The sequence below is a fragment of the Megalobrama amblycephala genome, linkage group LG17, assembly GCF_018812025.1.
Source record: "Megalobrama amblycephala isolate DHTTF-2021 linkage group LG17, ASM1881202v1, whole genome shotgun sequence".
Taxonomy (NCBI): Eukaryota; Metazoa; Chordata; class Actinopteri; order Cypriniformes; family Xenocyprididae; genus Megalobrama; species Megalobrama amblycephala.
The window spans coordinates 26,175,233-26,191,093 of NC_063060.1; the positions used below are offsets into that span (position 1 = coordinate 26,175,233).

The window sequence follows — 15,861 nt, forward strand, 5'->3', positions numbered from 1 at the left end:
CATGAAACCAACATTAATATATATAAAAAAAAAATTTAAGAGCTTGAAACGTGTTATATATTAAAAGATACCTTTTTATAATCGCTGACTTATTTGTCATTGACCAAAACAAAAGTTTTGACTTTCTGTCACTGTTAAATCAAAACATTAAGGCGGAAGTGGGGAAAGAAGCGCAGAGTTAAGTGACGGTGTGAGTGAGGTAAACATCCTCCCACTAACGCTTTTTCAAATTTGTGAGGGAAAGTGAGTCCGTGCGGAGCGCGAGCGCGTCCCACAATGCACTCGCCGCTCAGCGGGAAACCAAAATGGCGAGAGCTAGCCAGCAAAACCAGCCGTTTACCATAATGTAAAACACTTCATTCGTTTGAATCATCTCGTCAAAGCAGCAGCATCTCGATTCAAGACGGAGTTCTTGTTGCCCGTTTATGGTGTAGTTCTTTGTGTTTGCGCGACATTGTAACCTGGGAAAGTGGCCGAATGAGGTAAGAGAGATCCAGACATGAATCAGTCTGTTACAATACAGCAAGGGGGTGTGCGGGGGGCTTTCATCTTTCACTTTAGCAGCAGGGTAAAATTACTGGTTTGAAACATGCGTTTTCTGATGCCAGTGAAACAAACTCTTCAGGCTTTTAAACGGGAGGCTTTTATTTGATGGTACATTGTTTTGAATGACAAATCCTGCTAGCTCTCTCCAGCTATGCTGCTAACAAAAGAGGCTTTTTGCTTTCACTGTCATTCTCTATGGGCGCTTCACTGACCAGCCAATACAAAGTGCACTCAGTCCCAGAGAAGATCCCACGCCGATTTTACAAGTGAAACACCTCTAAAATGTGCTCGAGGATAGTCTGATACCACATTTACAGCCTGAATTGTTTATTTGAGCATGTGCAAACTACTTTTTTGTGTTAGTGTAAGCAGAAGTATGGTTGAATCATGTTTTTCATGAGGTGTTTTGCTCATTTGACAGAGACTCAGCAAGTGCAGATAACCTGGCCGCCCATCAAAAGACACCTCCAAATCGCCAACACAAGTTTCCGGTGCCCTTGTCACGATTTCCCCTGAAAGATGGGCTGACCGACACGGCCAGGCTCGCCAACAAGTTCGAAGAAGGGCAGGACGTCCTGGCCCGATGGTCAGATGGCCTGTTTTACCTGGGAACTATCTCCAAGGTGTGTAAGGGATAAAATACAATCAGATGATGATTATATCAAAATATATAACATAAATAAATGGACATCAGATATTGATATGAGTGAATTATATGAAAAGAAATTGACAGCAGAAGGATGTAAGAAAATAGCAAAGCTATGTAGGTAATCAGTTGCCAGATGTTTATACAGTTTAATGGTCATTTTACAGAAGTATTTAACCAGTCAGAGTCAAGTATTCTGGAGTGTAGCTTAATAATGTGCAATATTTGGGTTCTAGAAGTAAAATCCCATTCTTTTTCTCCATAGGGGAATAGATCTTGAACAGTAACTTATGAATCGTTGAAGACAGACCTACTGTGAACTCTGAGGTTGTTAATCGATGGTATTTGCTTTAGTTGAAGCCATCAGCTTGCATTATTTAAATCTTATTTTTTAAATAATCGTGTTTAACAGCAGAATTCTAGGTGATTAATATTACCTGTGATTCTCCACCATTCAGAGAGTTGCAATTAAATATGTGTGTGTATTAAAAGTGTAAAAAAACCCAAAAAAACATAATGGAGATATAATTCATTTTGAAGTTTTATTAAGTGTTAACAATGAGATTATGTGGTTTTTATAATCAATTAACACTGCTTTTGTCATTTTTGTCACCAAAAAAATCTTTCGGTTTAACCAAAATTTCGGTTTTACCAAATTACACGTTTGGTTATACCGAATGACGTTACTTTCAAACAATGCTAGCAAAAAGCCAATCAAACATTTTATATTTAGTACAAGTTTTTAAAATATTACAACATTTTCCATGTTTTACAGCGGTTGTACCGAATGACCTGATGTTTCGGGACATGCATATGAGCAAGTGAAAACATGAATTTTTCAAACAGACAGTTAGTTACTTTGCTTCATGATCATGTGGTCCTTTGCAGGTGTCTGAATGATGTCACATTGCCCGCATGACTTGAGCCAAAATGGTCCCTTTATATTGGTTACTCCGAATGACATCAATGAAATAAATTTTTCCAGACATTCTTTCTCATAACAAAGCAATGACTTCTACACGTAATTTTAATACCATTTTGCACTATGTTGATATATGGTGTTATAAAATCATGCCAGAATAAAAAACATACACATTTATTACATTTTAAGATATTTTAATCACAAATGATTAAATGGGTCTATTGGCCTTTGGACGGTTGAACCGAATGACGTTTTTACACTTCAAAATCTTTAAAATACCTTTATATGTAGTAAAATATAATTAAAACCTTTTGGGTTCAATAGACGAGATCTAGTTGTACTACCTTACATACTCTGGATGTCATATCTTAAGGCCTTTTGAAAAAAAAAAAATGCTGCATTGACCCACATATGTATATGTGTATATATATTTATGTATATGTATATATTTTTTGTAATTAAATAGACTTGTACTTTTGTCTTTTTTTAGAATTTTTTTTTTTTGCTTTAAATCAAAGTTAGTAGTCTTTTTAAAAAAATCCTTATAAGAAAAGTGAATGGGGGAAAAACGCTCCCTGAACCAAGGCTACTGAAAAAGTAGGCAGGCACTTTTTTTAACTCTATAATCACCAAAATGGCTGCCTCTATCTAGAGTAATCAGAACTTCTTTTGATTAATGCTTTCCACAGATAGATAAACATAAGCATCGCTGCTTTGTGATTTTTGAAGATCAGTCTAAATCCTGGGTTCTGTGGAAGGACATTCAGACAGGTAAATGCAAACTGTTTTACATTCATTGTGATTGAAGAATGCTAATATCCTGTTACCCGTCTTTTGTGTCTTGATGGCATTTTTGAAGTGAGTCTCAAAGTGAGAAGATCTTATCATGAACATCCTGACTTAGATTTATGGACTTGTGAGCACACCCGTCCACTGACTGATTCTATGACTGGCTCTTTTTTGCTATGAAATAACATTTACACGTCATATTCCTTCTCTCATCACCCTCTCTCATTTTAATAGAAGATGGGTCAGTTCTTCTATTACACTGCTTCTTTCATGCTGTCTGACTTGTGGTTTTGCTGTTTGCCGCCTTTTGGTTTCTCTTCCCTATCTCCTTCATTCAGCCTGAGTTATCTCTTAATTTGTCCCTGACAGTTGACAGACCTCAGAGTCTCCAGGCTTACACAAACTGTAAGTTCCACATCGAGCCAGGAGACGAGAATAGGGAAGGTACCTATGGCTTCTGTCGCTGTATCTCTTGGTAACATTTCAACAAAGGCGTTCATGCATACGCATAAAAGAAACTTGCTCGTAGTTTTTTCTTCAGTTCATATTTGTTTCAAGTGGCAGTTGCAGTGAAGTATTTCACTGTGGTGTTCACCATCATTGATGGTTGTCAGCTATAGCACACCTTTCCCCCTTTTGTGAAGTGGTTTGTACATTTTCCATTAGAAGTTCAGAATTATTTTGGAGCAGCTCCCCCCCTTTAGACAATTTTTGACCTTCTGAATGCAGTCTCTCCCCTTCTCACAAATGTAGTCACTGTTCCCATAAGACAGTCGTGTACAGCCGCACACTTGTTCATTTCTTTGTTTGTTCCTTCTTTCAGGGGACAGTGGAGGGGAAATGCTCTGCTCTATATGTCAGAATGAAAGCTCTGAGCCCCCCAATGAAATAGTCATCTGTGACAAATGTGGACAAGGTAGACTGTCTCTATCTTTCTTGTAAATCTGAGTCACTTCTCTCAACCACATTAGGGATTGAGTTGCAGATTTCACTGCTGACTATATCTTCCACAGGATACCATCAGCTATGCCATGCTCCTATAATCGACCCCAGTGTTATTGCCTCTGATGACAAATGGCTCTGCAGACAGTGTGTGTTCGCCACAACAACAAAGGTTTGTTGATGCCATGTTCACTCCTGTTTTAAGAAATATTTTAATCGCATAATATTTAGGGGTGTCCAGCAGCCTATGACACTCTTCTCGTCATGTACAGGGTTTTCAATGTGCAGACAGGATGCTGCATATTTAATCATGTCAAAAACTCCTCTTCACCCATTGTTTTCGAATATTAAATGACCTGTAGGAGACCACCAGCTCACAAGTCTTTTAAAGCTAATTCCTGACACTGTCACAACAGATGTTTACCATAACCTTCATTCTTCCATGGGGGATGTGGGTTTAGTTAAAGGAATACATCAATAGTTTTCCACACATGGTGGGTTAGGGTTCCCACGTGTCCTGGAACTCTAACTCACCACATGGAACACATGGAAAATGAGAGAAAATTAAAAATGTCCTGGAAAAATGTAAAAAAAAAAAAAAAAAAGTCTTGTTCAATGAAGAACAAACAGTTTACAATTGCTCCAAAACAAATAACATTCGTAGCAGAAAACACTATTTTCAGGGACGCTGAGAGAAGTATTCTGTGACGCTGTCTTGTGTTGGCAGTTGCAGGAGCTAGGAATTGTTAAGTGCTCAAATGTTTGCAGCGAATGTGGGCGCCTTGATGATATTTATTCTTGCAAACTAATAATTTTGATACGGTATATGCAAGGGGTTGGTATGGCAAACTACATCATCCATTACAGCTTTGGCCCAAGAAAGGGTAGCAAATCAATATGTAAAGTCTTTATTTTGTTTTAGAAATGTTAAACACGAAGCGCAGGCAAATGTGATTTTGACTTTCTGCAACAGTTCACTAAAGCCGGGGACACACCTAACGATTAGCTGAAACATTCTAAGACTGAACTGAACACACTACCGATTGTTTCCTTCGACTGGAGCCGATTTTTATACTCACACATGGAATTTGAACACCGACTGTAATCGCAGACTGAACGCAACTGGCTCTGACTGGACGCGTTTGAGCGTATCAATAAGTATCGCGATCAGTAGTCATAAGTCATAAGTATCAATAATCAATTTACATTCATAATCAGCCTTACAATCGTTAAGTGTGTGCGCGACTTAAATAAGTTAATAACTTACATTTTATAAAAGAAATATTGTTTCACCAACAAAAACAGTTCCAAACAAAACCAGAGCAGAACGTTTCTTAGCAACATGGTGTTTCTGAATGAATCTACAATTTTAAACGAATCGTTTGAGAGAGTGATTCAATGACCCGTTCATAAAAACCGTCATTTGCTTTGTTCGTAAATGAGTGTTTTGAATGTATAGTTTGAAAGATTGACTCTGATTACTCACTTAAGTCTGCTGCCACATACTGGTGGTGTTAGTTTAATTTTAAAAGTGTGTGTGTATTATATATATATATATATATATATATATATATATATATATATATATATATATATATATATATATATATATATATATATATATATATATATATATATATATATATATATATATATATATATACTATTCAAAATTGTATTTATTTTAATGCATTAAACTCATAGCATTATTTATTTTGTGATGTGTTGTTTGTTGATTTTTATATCACACAAAATTGTATAAGCAATCATTAGTAATAATCTATTTAAATAGTTTTTTTAAATACATGAATACATTATAACAATTTAAGATGAATATAGAAAGTGTGCTTTACAAAAAAGACAATGAAGTACAAAGACAAGTTTAAAAGATCACGATCTTGATTCAAACACCCACACGATCTCATTCCTAAATGACAATGATTTGCCTGTCTATTAAACTTTTTACAAAATCACACTGGAACATTTGCATTTGCATTTGTGTTGGTGCTGCCGCTGAACCAGAGAGAGCAGTTGTCATGTGTAGGTATGAAACAGCTTCACAAACGTTCTTTGACACAGTATTGTTATTTCTGTGTTACAAACATTCTTATTATTACAGAAGTTCTGGGATGAAAGATTATAGTTCGGATATAAACAGATGTCTACAGAAGCAATCAAAATGGAGAAAATAACCTTTTGAAAATAACTTGGGCTTCAAATAACGATCATATCATTATATCTTTTATGCCACTAGTTGTCTATTAAAAATGTATTTGTCATTGAATCATTCATTCAAGAGATTCATTTAAAAATACGGTGAAAAGTAATTAAAAAATACAGTATCCGAAATGAACTTTTTGCCAAACCTGCCAATTTTAGTTCATCATAAATTTAATGGAATTTGAACAAAAAAATCTTACTGAACTTTTGAACAGTAGTATAAAATACAGCCAACGCCTAAGTCCCAGGACACTCTACATGTTTTTTCTGGTACGACTAGAAGGGATATGTAAAGCCTGTTTTGACTAAATCTCTGACTCCACCTAAGAATTGAGTGACTCCATATGCAGGCTAGAGGCATGTTTATCTGTCATGAATTGTTGTGGTTGTATCTCTGAAATCATAGAGAGGCGGTGCACTGAAGAAGGGGCCAAATGCCAAAGCCCTACAGGAAATGAAGCAGTCTCTGCCATACGCCCTTGAAGATTTAGTGTGGGACCAGGGCCACAAGACCAACATCCAGCAATGCTACTGCTACTGCGGAGGTCCTGGCGAGTGAGTGCAGCACACAGACACCATTACTGAAAAACTCTTTTGCGTGATATAGTTCTTAGGATAATCCCCATCACAAATTGCAGAGGACTGTAGATGCAGAATAACCCCTGCAGGAAGTAGAATTGTAATGACACTTTCTCCTCACACAGTTGGTATCTGAAGATGTTGCAGTGTAATAAGTGTAAACAGTGGTTTCATGAAGCCTGCATCCAGTGTTTTCAGAAGCCCATGCTCTTTGGAGACAGGTGAAGTACTGCTCTCGAATCATACGAATAAAGTGAAACCCAACGGTTGATGTCTTGTTGTTTAATACAATTTCTGTCTTTACTCTCAGGTTCTATCTATTTATTTGTTCCGTTTGTAATAGTGGACCAGAGTACCTCAAACGCCTGCCTCTCAGATGGTGAGTTTTGGGCTGTTTTCACACTTGGTTCAATTGCTGCAGTGTGAAAGTGACCATAAGTGATACTGAAGCCAAAAAATCTAAATGAAGTATATGTTTGGAAGATATACACAATAATTGTAATTTGTGTTTTTATTCCTTTATTGGTTGTTATTGGATATTTAATGATTCGTCCTCATTTCCTCCCTTTTTACATTAGATAATGACAATAGCTTATCTAACGCTCATTTAAAGTTCATTCTTACACTCTTAAAACGCTAATTATAACTATTTATAACAATAGTAACACTGTTAAATATAATCTTGATCAAATATCGGAATCAATATACATTTTTCATGCTGTACGTTATAATGTTGTGGTGTCCAATTAATTTGTAGATTTTAAAAATGTAAAATAATTAATGGTAATAATAGTAATAAAACAGTTGATATTTAATTTATTATTATTTTATTTAAAGGTGCCCAAGAATGCTTTTTCACAAGATGTAATATAAGTCTAAGGTGTCCCCTGAATGTGTCTGTGAAGTTTCAGCTCAAAATACCCCATAGATTTTTTTTTAATTAATTTTTTTAACTGCCTATTTTGCCTATTTTTTTATTTCAGCGCGCCGCCCCTTTAATTCGCGTGCTCCCTGCCACACAAGCTCTCGATTATATTACAGCACATTTACAAAGTTCACACAGCTAATATAACCCTCAAATGGATGTTCGTCATGCATGCTGTATGCATGCTTCGAATTATGTTAAGATTTATAAAGAATGAAGTTGTGTTTATGAATTATACAGACTGCAAGTGTTTAAAAATGAAAATAGTGACGGCTCTTGTCTCCGTGAATTCAGTAAGAAACGATGGTAACTTTAACCTCATTTAACAGTACATTAGCAACATGCTAATGAAACATTTAGAAAGACAATTTACAAATATCACTAAAAATATCATGCTATCATGGATCATGTCAGTTATTATTGCTCCATCTGCCATTTTCGCTGTTGTTCTTGCTTACCTAGTCTGTTGATTCACCTGTGCAGATCCAGACGTTACTGGCTGCCCTTGTCTAATGCCTTTCATAATGTTGGGAACATGGGCTGGCATATGCAAATATTGGGGCGTACACCCCGACTGTTGCGTAACAGTCGGTGTTATGTTGAGATCCGCGTGTTTTCCGGAAGTCTTTTAAACAAATGAGATTTACATAAGAAAGAAAGCAATGGAGTTTGAAAGGCAATGTATGTCTTTTCCATGTAAAAAGAACTCTTGTTATTCAACTATGCCGAGGTAAATTCAAATTTTGAATCTAGGGCACCTTTAAACAATATAGTATATAGAACTTTAATATCGGCCATATCTGTTTTCAGCCATAACAAAAATAATTATTGACCAGTATTTTGGTGCATATCTAAATTTTGTTTTAAATAGTTTCACAGAGGATTTTTGTGTTTCATCATATGTGTTGTTCATTCGCAGGGAAGATGTTGCACACCTGAGCCTGTATAACCTGAGTGTAATTCATAAAAAGAAATACTTTGACTCTGAGCTTGAGCTGATGACTTACATCAATGAAAACTGGGATAGGCTTCAGCTTGGCGAGGTATCATTCTGTTTTGTGGATTTTGTTATTGCACTAATGTTCAACTAGTGTTAATGTTGCTTTATTTCATTTCTGGCTTTGTACCTCCAGCTTGCAGATACCCCAAGAGCAGAGCGATATGAATGCATTCTGGACGCACTTAACAGCAACCTCAACATGTGAGTTTTATCTGTTTGCTCATCATGGGCATTCTACCTTGATACAGTAGAGTTTGAATTAATTTCTCGGTTTGTTCAGACTATCAGTCCAAATCCAATTTTTGTGCATATCTGATTGGAATCTGATCATATTTGGCAAGTGTGGATGGCAAAAAAAAAATCACAAATCTAATTTTTACAAATCCCTTTCAAGCTACATTCATATGTGGTTTGAAATACTATTCAAATCTCATTTCTGGAAATCAGTTTTTAATTCTGACTGCTCTGTTCAGATTTCATGTAGTTTTTCCGCCTATATGTCATTTTCCCACGCCATATGAAATGTAAACGCGTCAGACATCATTGCAGAAACAAGTTGTTAACAGTTGTGATACACAGTGTGAATCGTCAATCATCTAGATCAGATTCCAGTCGGTTACATATGAAGGTATAAAATTATGCCATAAAGAATCGCATATGCAGGGTAAGATTTGCGGAAGTGTACATAAGATTGTAAGCATAAATGAAATTTGCATGTGCAAGAGAAGCTTTGTAAAGGTGTAAATCGCATTTCAAATAGGGATGCTAACGGTTAATCGACGATCGGTTTAATAGTCGATAATTTAATCGATGAAAATGATTGATTGTTGATTAAGGAATGTGCATAGATTTGTGGTGTATTTGGTTTATGGAGCCAATGAGCTTTTAATGTGATCCAAACTTTAAAAGTGCATTATAATAGAAACAATACAAAGTCCTTGGACATTTAAAGCAAGTCAAGTCAAGTTTAATTATACATTCCCACAAAGTATTTTATCATATATTGGGCTCTGCACTTTGTGAGGACTTTGGAACACAAGCAGGACATAGCGTCTCTTGTCTCATATTTTTATGACTTATTAATTTCTTTGTCAATGTTTCATTAATTTGTTCTCTTGTTAAATTAAAACTATGGGTACTACAATTATGGCCATAATTTAACTAAAATGAGGGAACAAATTAATAGTAATAGTAGTGGGAACGAATTCTTAATTTGTGTCCACAATCTATCTTCTCCGCAAAAATAGAGGGTGAGACGGTATGGGTTTGGGAAAAAGAAACAAGATTGCATATCCAGTGGAATACCACTTGAAGTATTGTTAAATTCATGGAAATTTGAGTTAGCAACCCGCAAAATGGAACATAAAGCTCTTATGGCTTAATTCAAATTTCAAGTTTCAACATTAATTCAAATGTTCCATGGTCGTGATGTAACATTTGCCTGCTATCCAATTTTTTCTCTTGTAAACAAAACTTTGTACTTCACTTGTCAAAATATTCACATCACATTCACATTCACAACTTCCCCCCAAAACAATATTATTAAAAACCACGCTAAGTATTGTAAATACATGATATATACTTGATATATAAAACGGGCGTTTTAAGTTTAGAAACATTTTGAGTCACCCCTCCCTTGCCTCACAGTGGTTTGGTCCACCGCACACGTCACACTTGTGTGTGTACAAGTCCGGTGGCGCCGGCGGGAGAGAACAGTTCTTCAGACTGTAGTTGAGAGGAGTTCCAGTAAGTAGGCTGTCAAGGCTATTTTATTCAAAAACATCGGATGAAGTGATTATTTTTTCTTTAATACAGACGATGCTGAGTAATTAATTATAACCAAAAAAAGATGATGATATATTTTTCCGTGAGTCCGCTATGTTAGTGATTATGTTACCTAGCTTGTTTGGTAGCTTGTTTGTTTACCATAGCTTGTTGGATAGTAAATCACCAACTACAACTAACATTGTGATAAGCATACTATATACTGTATGTATGTATAGTATACTGTATGCTTATCACAGTGTACTGTATGTGTGAACTGTAATACAGTTAATAGATTTAGCCTTCTGTTGTGTGTTGGGTTTTACTCAATGTGTATTCATCATATTTTGGTGACTTGGTTGTTACCAACTTCAAAAATATTTCATTAAATAAATATAAGAAGAATATTTTGGTACAAGTTTTGGAACATAGAACCAAAGAGAAACATTGAGCATAATGGCAAAGTCTCCATGCTACACTAATAATAGTAGTAAGGTTTTCTTCTGTGTAACGTTACATATTTTATTACAATTTTGGCTGTATTATTTGTGTCCCCAAACTATCAGATGAAATTTATGCCCCTGGCCAAAACTGTGAGTGCAGCTAAAATAAAGTCGGAAAAGTACATACCAGGTTATTTTAGGAACTTTTTACCCTACATACACAATAAGTCATTTAGACATTTGCAACACTTTATTTTTTTTACACATACAGATGCAGTTAATTCTTTTTTAATTTTTCTTACACTTTAAATGCGATTTGCACATTTACAAAGCTGACAATGTGAACAAAGTCTTTGACCTGGTGGGTTCTAGGTTCATGTCAGGGAAAGAGATAAAGAAGAAGAAGCACCTGTTTGGATTACGAATTCGCTTCCCACCGGCCCCCCAGAGCTCCGAGCTCCTGTCAGACCGAGAGCCGGAAAAAGCTTCCCATGAGATCAAAATCAAAGGTAGAAAGGCCTCCAAACCCCTTCTTTCATCCAGGTTAGTCATCACTTGTATTTTAATAAAATATTTTTAATATCATTTAAATTATATTACATATTATTATTTACATTTATTATAATTATTATATTTATTAAACTTAGTATTTAACGTCTTACAGCATTGTCACTAATGGAGCAGTGAAGAAAGGAAAGAGGAAGCATCACACACACTCCTTGGAGATGTTGGCAAAATTGAGAAGATCAAGTGAACTATTGGCACAGGTAAATAAGTGAGGTTATTTTTTTACATGCCTTGTTGGTTTTATTTTATGACTACTCTAAAAAGATTTGTTGAACAAATTTTTTTTTTCTTTTTTTTTTTTAAATGAAGAATAATGGGAAGTTTCCAACTCTAGACAATAACTCAGTAGACCTGATGGCTTCAAAAAGGTGAGACAGATCAATACAAATTGAATCTTGTAGTGTTTGAAATGAGGCCAAATTACATTTATTAAATTACAGAAACATTTTTCCTTATATTTTATTTGTGCCAAAAGTGAAAAATCTTTGCCTTCATCAAGTACCTCAGATGTTGAATCCGTTGGTGCCACCAGCACCAGTGAAACTACCTCAACCAGCCTCTCAAGGCAGTCCAGGTGATTTACTTTTCATTTTTCAATTTGTGACATTATTTTCATGACATTTATTCACCCTACATATTGTGAATATGTACAAAAAATATATACACTTAAACTACCATTTAAAAGTTTGGGGTGAGTAAAAGTATATATAATTAATACAGTGCTTCCCACACATAGACTTTACTTGGGCGGGCCGCCCAAGTATATTTGGAGACACATTTTTGCTTTTATTATTTTTATCCTCTTATACTTTTATATCCGTGCAAGATAATGAAACCATCCATGATCGAATAACTAGTCGTTTTGTACCTGCTCATTATGTGTGCGTCAGAACTGTTTACTCCCGCTGACATTCCCACACATGTCATTCCCACACAAGTCACAAGGCGGCGCTGTTGCGCGTTCTACAAGCTCGTGCAACAGAGCTTCAGACTGCTTCAAAGTGATTCTCAATCAACGAAAAGCGCAGATTTATGCCAAGCGATTGCTAATGAACTCAAGTTGATGAATTATTACAAAGTCTACTTCATGGCCTTTATATAAAATGTTTTAGACGATTGTAAGAATCTGAAGGATCAGGCTGCAATAGTACAGACATTTCAAAATAAGAGTCCCGGTGTATTTCGGGCTTGTTTAAAATTAAAAGTCACACGCTAAGTTTTTTTTTCTTTTTCATTTGGGCATTATTGGTATTTTGGTTACACAATAAATTTAATTTGATTTCCATTTAATTCATAGTAAATTATTGTAGTCTCCCCCACAGGAAGAAAAGACTAAGAACATTATTTGACACATATATTATTCATTTTATAAATTTTACTAGTAAAATCTGTGTCCCATTCACTGAGTGAGACACTATATGACAGCAAGGAGAACATAGGAAAAGGTGAACCATTTAAATGCTGTAATTTTGCATAATTTACAATGCATAATAATGCATAATATTAGTATGTAATTAAATGTAATATGCTATGTAATTAAAATTAATTTTAATAAATAAAAATACTGTTAAAAATCACACATTATTTGTTTGTCACATGTAGTAGATGATTTTTGTGCCGTGGGTAATAGGAGGATTTTTCGCCCGGCTACCACCGCAAGTATATTTCATACCTGTGGGAAGCACTGATTAATATATAATATATAATAATGCATCCTTTCTTTTTCCAGAAAGGATGCATTAAATTTATCAAAAGTGACCGTAAAGAATAAAGACATTTATAATGTCTAAAAAGATTTTTTTTTTTTTTTTATTTTACTTTCTATTCATTAAAGAATCCTGGGAAAAAATGCATCAGTTTCCACAAAATATTAAGCAGCACAACTTTTTTCAACACTGATAATGAGAAATGTTTCTTGAGCAGCAAACCAGAGTATTATTACAATGATTTCTGAAGGATCATGTGACACTGGAGTAATGATGCTGAAAAATCAGCTTTGCCATCACAAATAATTTGTTTACCACAAATTATAATTTTATGTATATATCTGTTCATTTATGCTTATTTCATTTTATATGTTTTTATAACAGTAATTTAATTGAGTAATTTTGTGCGTTGACAATAAAAAATGTAATTAACAATTTGTTGTGCAAAAAAGAAGCCAACGGTAAAAGAGTTTCAGGCCTCTATGTAATACCTATGCGGACCCCTACCATAGATACAAAATGTCAGGCTTTTGAACAATTAAGTGTGACATGTTCCCCGTTCATCTCCAGTTTGGGCAGTCCGAGCGGACCACGCACTGGATGCTTATGGCCCACCTTCACGCAGCCCCCACTAAAGAGGCGCCGGGGACGTCCGCGACGAGCACTGCAGCCCCCAAATCCAGAGATTCCTGCACCCTGCAACCCAGAGCCGCAACCTGGCAACAACGTCCCCGAGCCCAGCCCCCTCCCCTCCTGCCTCTACAGCGGCATGGACATCCTGCAGGGCCTGGACCCTGACACCCAGCTCAACCACCTCAAGAGCTCCATCAGCACTTACTTTGGAGCCGCGGGTCGCTTGGCCTGTGGGGAGAAGTACCGCGTACTCGCTCGCCGTGTCACTAACGACGGCAAAGTACAGTACTTGGTGGAATGGGAGGGTGTCACTGCCTCCTGAGCTTCGTACGGGTGTACTTCTGGTGAAGGTGATACAGCCCACTTTGGCCCTAGTAATGTACTATATTTTTGTGACAAGTAAGGAGGGAAAAGCAGTGATTGTGACTGAGTGTATGACATGAATGGATGACTGAGGTAATTGAGGGGCCTTAGGACTACCAAGATGAAGAGGTGGGACTTTGTAGAGTATTGTGTATGTGACCTGTCTCTGTGGAAATTCAAACAGACTGCCTTCATATGGACTAGATTCACACACTGAAGGTGGCTGTAGTTTCAGGTTGAAGATATAATCAATTCACTACTATGTGAAAATAACCCGAGTCCTTGCTTTTTGTCTCTAATGTGCAGGTGCCTTAAGGTGTTGTGAAACAGATACTGTATATGCTGCTGGGGACTGAGGATTTTTTTTTTTTTCCCTACTTATTCAGTTAAATATTTTCTCATAGCTCGAATTGCCAAGAAGAGAGAGCGCTATTGTCAGGAGGGCACTTTTATTTACATTTCAATTGATTGCACATAAGCTCTCATTCTGAACACCCAGTATTGTCTCATCTCAGTTTAAACAGCCTAGTTTGTGATTTTCATTATAAAATGAGATTATGGTGTTAAAAAAAACCTATGGAAAATGGTTAATTTCTTTCATGCCACAAAACAAAAATTAAAAATATGTTTAGCATTAATATTTACATCAAATCGTGGTATTTTCTGGGACATTCAACAAATTCCTAGCTGGCTAATAGAAAGTTTTGTTTATAATTTCTTTATAATTTTATAATTAATTATAATTAGTTTATTATTAATCTTTTTAATATGTATATCTTAAAAGCATATGACAGCGCTGTAGCGTTAGGAGGTCTTCGTATATCCCCCCCCCCCCTTTAAAAAAAAAAAACTTCAGCTGTTGATATCTGCCATGGGAATATCATTTTTTTTTTTTTTTTTTTTTTTTTTTTTTTAGGTCAAGTACCATTTTAGTTTATTTTCCTCATATAAACAATTTTAAATCTAATTTTCTTTTTTTTTTGTGGGGGAGGGATAGTTATTTGTATTTTTTGTTATACTATGCAACAAATTCAACAGATCTGTGCATTTTTTTTATTCTATTTTATTAGCAGCTTCAGCTTCACATTACAATCAGAAAATGGCAGCAATAGTTTTGTTACAATTGACTCAGGCTTTTTGTGGTGCTATTTATTGCTTTCAAACAGTGTACACTAACAAACTGTCCATTCGCGAGAGCACTCAGGATACTTTACAGCTTCACTGTAAGATTTGATAGGACATCCAAATGAGATTTTCAATTCTCGACTTTGTATTTTCATACATTTCTAAAAGTTTTGTTCAATTTAGGTGTAATTGTTTTATTTTGACCTGAGAATGCCCTGTTCTCCATAATACTATCTTACCCCTTGCAGAGGGTGGAAGTAGCGTTGGTATCAGGAAAGCTTTTGACTTAAACATTAATACCTCCTTGTTTTGAGAGAACAAATTCCTATAAATATTAAGCTCTTGTTATGTTATGTGTATGAATCATTATTCAGTTGGTGTACCAGTGTTAGTAAAGCTTGCTTTGTATTTTACTGGCTTTGAGCAGGCTCCTTTAGCCAAAGAATAAAGATCTCAAACCTTATTGGTGTGACTGGCTGTTTTTGAATGCTTTAAGACATTTTGCACTCAGCAGGAAAAAAAAAAAGAATGCTATTGACACAAATTACAGAAATAATTTGAGTAGAAATAATTTAAGAATGTCTGAAGCCCTAATTCATTTGTACTTATTTACTGTATGCATATTAACACTCTACCAAGAAAAAAAAATCATTCAAACATGCAATTAACAACATGTTATTGCCCTACCGAT

General features: G+C 35.6%; 1 protein-coding gene across 6 annotated transcripts in view; it reads left to right on the plus strand.

Annotated features, from left to right (window-relative positions):
* mtf2 (metal response element binding transcription factor 2) overlaps nt 1-15,633 on the plus strand; it is a 21,110-nt gene extending 5,477 nt beyond the window's left edge. Inside the window, exons 1-16 of one of the 6 annotated variants that reach the window (XM_048162439.1) lie at nt 184-482; nt 968-1,169; nt 2,804-2,885; nt 3,273-3,347; nt 3,727-3,819; nt 3,917-4,017; nt 6,472-6,620; nt 6,770-6,865; nt 6,955-7,023; nt 8,489-8,612; nt 8,703-8,770; nt 11,149-11,319; nt 11,441-11,543; nt 11,653-11,711; nt 11,819-11,917; nt 13,620-15,633. In XM_048162439.1, the coding sequence (XP_048018396.1) occupies nt 478-482; nt 968-1,169; nt 2,804-2,885; nt 3,273-3,347; nt 3,727-3,819; nt 3,917-4,017; nt 6,472-6,620; nt 6,770-6,865; nt 6,955-7,023; nt 8,489-8,612; nt 8,703-8,770; nt 11,149-11,319; nt 11,441-11,543; nt 11,653-11,711; nt 11,819-11,917; nt 13,620-14,004 (1,881 nt within the window). In that variant the 5' untranslated portion in view covers nt 184-477 and the 3' untranslated portion in view covers nt 14,005-15,633. Of the gene's footprint in view, nt 1-183; nt 483-967; nt 1,170-2,803; nt 2,886-3,272; nt 3,379-3,726; nt 3,820-3,916; nt 4,018-6,471; nt 6,621-6,769; nt 6,866-6,954; nt 7,024-8,488; nt 8,613-8,702; nt 8,771-11,148; nt 11,320-11,440; nt 11,544-11,652; nt 11,712-11,818; nt 11,918-13,619 lie in introns of those variants that run through there. The other 5 variants (XM_048162440.1, XM_048162438.1, XM_048162441.1 and 2 more) reach the window with 5 other exon arrangements.
* Nucleotides 15,634-15,861: the final 228 nt, after the last annotated feature.